The sequence below is a fragment of the Lagopus leucura genome, unplaced genomic scaffold, assembly GCF_019238085.1.
Source record: "Lagopus leucura isolate 7727_CA_CO unplaced genomic scaffold, USGS_WTPT01 Super-Scaffold_100022, whole genome shotgun sequence".
Taxonomy (NCBI): Eukaryota; Metazoa; Chordata; class Aves; order Galliformes; family Phasianidae; genus Lagopus; species Lagopus leucura.
In genome coordinates, this window is record NW_024962275.1 from 493,619 (window position 1) to 502,569 (window position 8,951).

The 8,951-nt window shown below is 51.7% G+C and overlaps 1 protein-coding gene across 5 annotated transcripts in view; it reads right to left on the bottom strand.

The window, feature by feature from the left end:
• MVB12B (multivesicular body subunit 12B) overlaps positions 1 to 7,887 on the bottom strand; it is a 42,815-nt gene extending 34,928 nt beyond the window's left edge. The window contains exons 1-5 of one of the 5 annotated variants that reach the window (XM_042879145.1): positions 6,647 to 7,887; positions 6,096 to 6,240; positions 5,717 to 5,800; positions 4,592 to 4,714; positions 173 to 280 (exon numbers count right to left, since the gene is read on the bottom strand). In XM_042879145.1, coding sequence (XP_042735079.1) covers positions 173 to 280; positions 4,592 to 4,702 — 219 coding nt within the window. In that variant the 5' untranslated portion in view covers positions 4,703 to 4,714; positions 5,717 to 5,800; positions 6,096 to 6,240; positions 6,647 to 7,887. Of the gene's footprint in view, positions 1 to 172; positions 281 to 4,591; positions 4,715 to 5,716; positions 5,801 to 5,972; positions 6,069 to 6,095 lie in introns of those variants that run through there. The other 4 variants (XM_042879144.1, XM_042879143.1, XM_042879146.1 and 1 more) reach the window with 4 other exon arrangements.
• Positions 7,888 to 8,951: the final 1,064 nt, after the last annotated feature.

The following is an 8,951-nucleotide window of genomic DNA, read 5'->3' on the forward strand; positions in this document are numbered from 1 at the left end:
GAACACAGACAAAACACAAATATCTGGCCATTGCAGTTTGCCTTCTTGGTCACCCCAGTTCAGCTAAACACTCGCTTAAATTATAATTGGCTCCACAACCGTAATCATTGTATAGGTAAGAACACACCAGGCACAAATGCAAATCATGCAGACACTCAGCAAAAGGACTTACATTTTCTTTTGAAAATGATCTTGTGAAGCACAGGTATCGTGTGACCTTGGATTTAAACAGGCCATCCTTCCAGAGGTCAGCATCCAGGCCATCTGCTGTTTGTGCAACCTGGAAAGAAGAAACAGAGGGATAGAGGAGATATGTAAGCCAAGATAACATTAATATGTGTGCAGTACTTCTTTCTCAGACCCTTTCTAATTAACGGTAGCCCAAACTCTCACAGCATCTCATTAGTTTCTTCAGAAGGTGCAGTGCAGAGAACTTCCAAGCAGAGGTATGATAAAGTTCTAAAAATGCTGTCTCTGGAGAGTGCAGTGATTAAAGATGCTCTGACAAAAGCTATTCTAATGAGAAAACAGCAACTCTGGTGTAGTCTCCAAACAATTGTTTGGACAAGTCAGCATACTGAGGCATTCACTACACTATACACACACTGTGCAAGCTGCAAGGAGGGGTCCATTCTGACAAAGCACTGGAGAGCTATCCGCAAAGTGACAGCTCCAAGGCTGCCCACAGCCATGGCCACTTCTGACAGGACGAAGCTGGAAGAACAGCACTCCTGCAAAAATCGTTGTCTTTCCTTGTGATTTTACACGATTTCAACCAGATTAAAGCATTGCATCAAATGAGTTGTGGAGCTGTGACAGCAATTGCATTCAGTACAATCAGTAGGAAAATGGAGGGTGGGGGAAACACCACAGGTTCTGCACGGAAGAGACAAATGCACAAGGAAGGCAGGCAGCAGCAGATGTCATTTGCGGTGGCTCGGGGCACGGCACAAGGGGCACTGGGGCCAGAGCAGGGCTGTGCCAGCAGCTGGGGGCAGAAAGCCCTGCCCAGAGGGCACGCTTGCTAAGCAGAGGGGGCAGCAAACATGTCGTACACTCCCCTACCACCCCACTGACAGCTCCCACAAGGAGTCCAACAGGACAGTAAGCACGGCAGAACCACCCAGTGCCTTTCAGGAAGGAACAAACTTCCCCTCTGCTGTTTCTTAAGCCATGATCACAATGAACTAAGTGAGACCTTGACCCCTGCGCAGCCTGATGACATAGAAGCTGGTATCTTTTGGTACTGTCTGCATCCACATTTTGTAGGGCAGAGGCTCTGTGCAGAGTGCAGGAGGCAAGGTGCATGCTGAGCCCCCCATTATCCAAAGAGGAGGAGAAAAATGCGTGTCTAACACAAAGGCAACAAAGTGAATAGGTTGCTTCACATTTCAGCATCTTCTGCTCACAAATCCCTGATGAGCTCATTCCTAGGAACAGGACATGGGAACAGCTCCCATTGCGGGCTGTGAGCCGCCACCAGTGCCTGCCCAGAGCAGCAGAGCCCAGCAGTGTCCCACACTGACTGAGTGATAAAAAAAAGCCCTCAAAAAGAAACAATAAAAAAACAGCAAAGCTGCACCACAAACCCTTTTAGGGAAGCACCCTGCAATTCTAACTCCACAGTTACCACATGCAGCAGCTGAAACCAGTTTACCAGCGAGTCATCAAGAGAAGCACGTGGCCCATCAGCCCCCACTTCCCTCCTGCACTGCCTTGATGCCCCATTGCCCCACACAGCCCAACCGCTTCCACAGCGCTGCAGAACTGTGAGCAGGACACCAACACAGGGGGGTCCAGGTCTTACTGGCACCCAGTGCCCACGGGCAGGGCAAGCCAAGAGAACCCTTCTTGTTTCTACTGAAATGCGGCAGTTGCAGGCACCATCCCCAGCAATTAATCCTGAGTGCTGAGGCTTCACATCGTCCTGCTGAATCCTTTTTCTAAGCTTAGATGTAAGCATGCATTAACTTGTCAGAAAACCCATGGGGAAAAAAAAACAGAGTAACATAAATGAGGAAGTTCTTGCATCATCTTCTGGGCACCAGCAGCTGGGGAGGATCCCCAGCGCCTTGGAGTGGAGCTGCACCCAAGCAGCACCGTGCATGAGGGCATGGCCGTGGGGGCTGCACTGAGGGGAAGGGACGAGGAAGGGCTGTGGCCCCAGGCAGCCCCAGCCGTGTCCTCCTACCCAGGGTGAACACGGGGGACAAGAGCAGATGCCTGGTAATGGGTGCCAGCACATCCACCTTGACCTTACCAAGGGGTCAGAGGCATGGGTCAGCTCAACTGCTCTTCATGCCTTCCCACTCCAGAATGCACTGAAACCCAACAGGAGAGGATTCCCACTCACAGCTCTATAGACACCCAGAGAGGCAGCAGAAAAGCACAGTCTGCACTGCTTGCAGCCTGTGCCATGCTGCAAAGCTCCCCACTCACCCTTCCTGCCCAACTCTGCACTCAGCAGTGCCAGCTGGGGTGGATTTTCAGGAATCTGAGTTCAGGCACACTCTGTATGTTTTGGCAAAATGCATTCTTTAGTGCTCCAGCTACTAAAAGATCTGGCCAAAGCACCAGTAGCTGTTTCCTAAGCAGACTGAAAGGGAAATGAGTTGTTTGAATAATTAAGAAAACTACTGAAAGAAAAAAAAAACTAAAAGATGAAAAAAAAAACCAAACCCTCAGATCCCCCCAGTCCTTGCCACCCCTGCCTGGGCAGGCAGCACCCCAGGGCCCAGCCGCAGCCCCAGGCACTGCCCTGCACAGGGCAGAAGGGAGGGAAGTAGCGCAGTAATGGCTGCGTGTTGTGGAAAGTGCACAGATGAAAGGAAAACTAGATAAAGCCTACATATAATGCATCTGGCTCAGAAAAAAAGAACTGGTTATTATGCCATCACAGAATTCAAACCCACCAACAAAACGACACAATGCCCAATTCATTACTGCTAAGAGGAAAAGCATTCCCACAGCTCTGAGCCCGCTGTTGGAATAGAGTGCTACAGGATGCTGCGGCAAGGGGCAAAGAGATGGCATCCCCCAGGGAGCTGCAAGACCTTCCCAAAGCTACCTGCGGTCAGGGCGTGCTTGGCTTCCTGCTTTAAGACACTACAGCCTGGATTCTGGAGTTTGAGGGAAGTGCTGCCCTGAGTGCATCCATCCATGCTGGATAAGGCCACACAACCGCACGTACTGCATAGTGGGACACCAGCTGTGATCCGTGCAGAGCTACCTGCTGCATGCACAGAACATGGGCAGAGCTGCTGCAGGCAGCAGACACCTCAGAGCCTACAGCAGAAGCTGTTGGCCCCAGGGTCAGAGGAGAGCTCCTTGTAAACACAAAGTGAGACAAAAATCAGAAGCAACACAGACTCCTCCCCATGCCCCCTAGGAGAGAGCGACCCACATTCTCAAGCACTATTGCAACACCACTATAATCCGATTAAGCCTCAGGAAGAATCTTTTATCTTGTTTAGTTTAAACAGTGTTGGGGCTGCAGCCCCCATTAAACTCCACACACGCTATCTGGGGCAAGTGAGGTCTCTGCCTGGTCATTTAGGCAGAACGCTATTCTGTTACCGTGTCTCTCACACTGCCCCATGCTCCTTTATCAGGGCAAGCAGCTAATTACACAGCCTGGCTCACACAGGCAATCAGTGCTCAGAAAAATGCAGTAAATGCAAAAAAACTTCTGCCTTTCAGAAGCCTTTTCACAATTCCCCCCTCCTTACTGCAGCCCGACCCATTTCCTTCCTTCTCACACAGCAGCACAGGGCACACTGCAACCCAGGGCTGTGAGGACGTGAGCTACACGAGCTGTGTGACACTGAAACCCAAGATGCAATGCAGCATAGCTGGAGCAGGACGCACAGAAAGATGAGCTATAGGCCAAACCTTCCCTACACTGCTCTGCAAAGTCAGTACTTCGTGATGTTCTGCTGCCTAGGACACTCATCTATAGGCAAATAAAATCACCCTGTTGGTTATACAGCAACTAATCCAGGGAACAAGCAGCTGTTAAACAATGACCTCCATCTATCCATTCACATATTCATCTCCACTGGATCCAGCTGCCTTTTCCTGCCGCCCAGCCTCCTGCCAAAGCTTAATTTAGAGGTTTGCATTCTGTCCATCAAAATCGCCCTCGCAATTTCAGCTGGTTGTGAAATTCTTTGCTTCCCAATCTGGAGCTTCTCATCATTATTATGCTGTGCTGATATGTGGGATTAAACAGCTGATGCGGGATCCATTTATTTGGAGATGTAATTTGTGCGATACTTAGGAATCCTTCAGGATGGCAGTTACTAGGATTATTAAATTTGCATGCCACAGCAGCCAGCTGTTTCTCAGAGCCCCTCCTCCAGGTAATTATGCTCTGGAGGAGAAGCACATACAAAGTTGCACAACTGCACCCACAGACCTCCATCCAGGGAAAGCACTGCTGAGCGCCCTGGGCTGCAAGGTGGGCATGCAGACACCAAATTACTTCTTACAACATGTCTGATGGCAAATCCTGGCTGGAAGAGATACTATTCCAAGCAGAGTAAAGTTTCATTAGTGCATTTGCAACAGCAGCTGAACTAGCTCTACTTACTACATCATAGCCTGTCGGCGCGCGGCTCCGGGACGCAACCACGCCAACCCCTGTGATGGGATCCATTGGCACATCAGGCAAGGCATCGGAGAGATCTCGCACTTCAGGCATTGCGGACTGATCCTGAAAGAAAGCAGCAGAGTTAAGGGGCTGCTTGAGAGCATGCACTCCCTAGAGTAACAGAGCACTGGAAGCCCACATGCATGCCACAGCGCCTGTGCCCGAAAACCATGGGCTGCCAAGTCAAATGCAGGATCAGGCAGACACACCTTCTGTGCTTTCGTTTGTTTATGATAAGATGACACGCTTGTGCAATGCCCAACTGGTTTGGAATTTGGGTCAGCAGCCACTTCTGAGATTAATCTTATCACTTCCAGGATATTTTGCATGGGCTGGTCTCCATCTAGCAACGATGGGAAAACCCAAGCTCATCCCTTCCCTCCCAAATAAGAACAAATTCCATCCTTGACTCAGGCTGGCTGAAGCTGCTCTACTATTTTAAGCAGCAAGAAATCCGCTCCCCATGGCTTCAGCATAAGGCTCCCACCCACGACAGGCACTGGGCACGATGAGGGCTCTTGCGAGGCTTCATCCCCACCACACCCCCCTGAACCAAGCCACGGCCGCATAGCAGCACAAATGTGTCTGTATGCGAAATTGTGCCCGTGGCAGAGTGCCTGAGCGCCAGGGGAACACAGATGAAGCAGCACAGGATGGTCTGATGCAAAGCAGACAGAGGCCTTCAAGGAGCCCGAGCATCTCCCATGAGCAAGGCAGAACAGCACCAAATACTTTGGGGTAGAGGACGACACAAAGAGGGAGAGAAGCAGGTGAAACCAACCCATTTGGAGAAATGCTGTTGCTGGAAGCAGGAGGAGAGGAGAGCTGTCCAAAGAGCTCATGGGAGAGGAGAGGTGCCTCTGCCTTGGCACATCCTCCTGCAGCGGCAGCAGGGCAGGGCCCTTGGCTTGGGCAGGACTGCCCCAGACCCCCCAGCACTGCAGATCCAACAGCAGCACCTGGCACAAGCGCTGCTGTAGGCGGGCAGGCAGACAAACTGCAGGCAGGGTCTCCTCAGGGGGACCAAGCCCAGCACTAAGGCTGCAGAGATGGCAGGTTACTTACTGCTTCTAAAAAGGCAGAGGTGAGTGCTGGTGCCAGCAGGACCAGGGTTACACTTCACAATGCCCAGTCTGAACCAACACGGTGCTGCAGGCAACAAAAAAGAGCAAATCTGGGGCCTATGTAAATAACAACGCCACACAAACAACCAAACCAGACTGCCTAAAGCCTACAAAGCAGCGGGAGCAAGCATGTGGTAAAAAGACCACCACCAACAGAGCTCTACCCCAGCACCTGGGTGAGCACCCAGCACACGCACCAACACACACTCGGTCAGGGCTCACACGAAGCCTCCTGCTGGTGGTGCCACCAGCCAGCATGGCACCCTGCAGGATGGCACCCGGCTGACCCCAGCTGTGCGGCACGGCAGGGCAGCTCTCACCCGCGGGGCACTGGGATGCAGCTGGAGCTGGCGCAGAGCAGCAGGAACCGGCCTGCGTGCTTGGTAAATGTTTTTCTGAACTCGGAAGAGCAGAGCTTCGGGCTGATGCAGACCATGAGTTACAATTCAGCTCCCCCTCGGGCACCTGCAAAGTTTAGTTTCTTTGCTATCACACCTTTGAACTTAAAAATAAAAAACAAACAGTGAAAAAGCAGATTAAATTAAAGAACAAGATTCTATAAATACATCCATTAGATAGCTTGTTGTTTTAGGGAAGTTCTCTTCAAACACCACAGCGCTGACCTGCCTGCAGTGTGGCAGTGCCTGAGGACTCAGCTGACAACCAAGGACAGCCCAGAGCTCCCCAGAGCCCCACCACCCCCCTGCAGGGTAAATCTGGGCACAGCCCCAAAAACAAGCACCGCATTTTTTGCACTGCTCAAAGCACATTCCCTGGAGGCTGTTCCCAGCAGCAGGGCACTTCCTGCTCCCAGCCTGGGGAAGCCGGACGCAGTCCTGGGCAGGAAGAGGCCCTGCTCGGGCCCACTCACCGAGTGCAGTACTGGCCCGGGGCACAGAGAGATTCCCACTCTGAAGCGGCCTCAGGAACATCAGAAGCTGACCATCCTGAAAAGCAGCAAAACCACCCCCAGTCCCTCAGCAGCAAAGCTTCAACCATGGCTCCAAGGGCAGCCCACATCAGGCAGGCTCCACGTGGGTCAGTCACCCCAGCTCCCTGCATTCTGTGTGCAAGGACGCTCCACTCCACACAGAACAGCCACAGAACAAAGACTGCAGCACGCACCAGTGGCGGCTTCCTGCCCAGCCCCACAGGCACAGCATCATATCATACAAGAAGTCCCCAGCACAGTGCTCAGAGCCAGGCCTCACCGTGCCGCAGCCCCTGAGCTCTCCCTTTACATCTACTTTGTGCTCTCTCTCAACTGTTTCCTTGCTTGCTCATCTCTGATGATCCCAGGCACACTTTCCTGCTGGCATCACTATCTGCTTGGAGTGGAGCACTGTGCCCTGATGACACAACCGCCCGCACTGCTGCGTCACAGTGGGGACACACACACAGCAGTACAGCTCCAGAAATCCACACATTACACTGAGCTCACAGAGTGCTCTCCTTCTCCGTGCTCTTTTTCAAGAAGCAAGACCAAGAGTGGGTGGCAGATGAGTAGCCAGTGCCTGATGTATGTGCTGTAGAAGCCTCAAAATGCAGGGAGCCAGGCCAGATTCTGAGGCTAAATGGAGTTGGGAGAAAGAAGAGCATCATTGTTCTTCTCGCAACTGTAAGCCCTGTGCTTTGGCACCAACCTGCTCGTCCTACAGAGAAGAACATCACAGAATGGAGACCTTAAAGATCATCTAGTTCCAACTCTCCTGCCATGGGCAGGGTTGCCAACCATTAGATCAGACTGCACAGGATCCTATCCACCTTGGCCTCGAATGCTCCCAGAGGTGGAGCATCTATAACCTTTCTAAGCAAACTGTTCCAGAAGCTCACTGAATAAAAACATTCTTTCCTAACATCTAACCTAAACCTATCTTAAGATTTAAAGGCCATCCCCCTTGTCCTGTCATGATCAGACTGGAAAAAGTTGGTGAGATCGCAATGAAGTCTCCCTGGAGCCTTCCCTTCTCAAAGCTAAACAAGCCCAACTTCCTCAACCCATCATCACAGGAGAGGTACCCCAGCCCTCTGATCGTCTCTGTGGCTCTCCTTTGGACTCACTTCAACAGCTCTGCATCCCTCCTGTACGGAGGGTCACAGGCCTGGACGCAGTGCTCCAGATGGGGCCTCACAAGGGCAGAGCAGAGGGGGACAATCACCCCCTTTACTCAACTGCCACCCCTCTGCTGATGCAGCTCAGGATACTGCTGGCCTTCTGGGCTGCACACACACACTGCTGGCTCATGTCAGCTTTTAATCCTCCAGAACCGCAACTCCTCCTCCACAGGGCTGCTCTCGAGGAGTTTTTCTCTCAGTCAGTACTCATATCTGGGATTGCCCTGACTCAAGTGCAACACCTTGCACTTGGCCTGTCCCTCTGGATGGCATCCCTCCCCTCTATTGTGTCAACTGCACAAGTCAGCTTGCTGGCATCAAAAGCATGGGCTAAGGCAAAACTGGAACAAACAAACACCAACTACCTCAGTATGTTCCTGTACTGTGCAGGAGACATCCCACCAAATCAGAGCAGCTGCTGCTGGAAACTCATCTACACAGGTTGGTTCTGCTCCATCACTCTGATCTCAAGTCACAGCATGGCTGTTTGCACACACTACTGATATTTGGGTCAAAAAAAGTAGGAGCCAATGGCAGAGCACATGACTAGGGACCTGGACACACATTAGTCACAAGCAGACACAGATTCAGGGTCATCTTTCACCCAAACAAAGGTTCATCAAGAGTCACCTGCAACTCCCATTCTCCACACAGCTGTCCCTGCACCAGCTGCTAGAGCCCCATTAGCTGTGATGGACCTGAATGGAACAGAAGTCTGGGACGGAGCAAAACGGAGCTCTCGAGTTGCTGCGCAGCAGTTCTAACTGGGGACACCCATTTGTGAGGTATCCTATTTCAACCCAAAATAGATTTCCACACACACAGATGACCTTCCCCAGGGTTCCAGTGACACTTGGGTCATTTATTTCCATCTCTGCACCTGGGGGCTGCAAGGCCTGAAGCCTGGGACTCACTCAGAGAAGCACATCATGAACCAGAACGTTCTGTATTTATCTTACACCTTCAAGAGCTCAAACCGAGGCTTCACCTCAGAACATCTCAAGGCTAAGGCTGCCTCAGCCAGGAGCTGCAGGAACAACATCGAAGCACAAAGAGGGGCA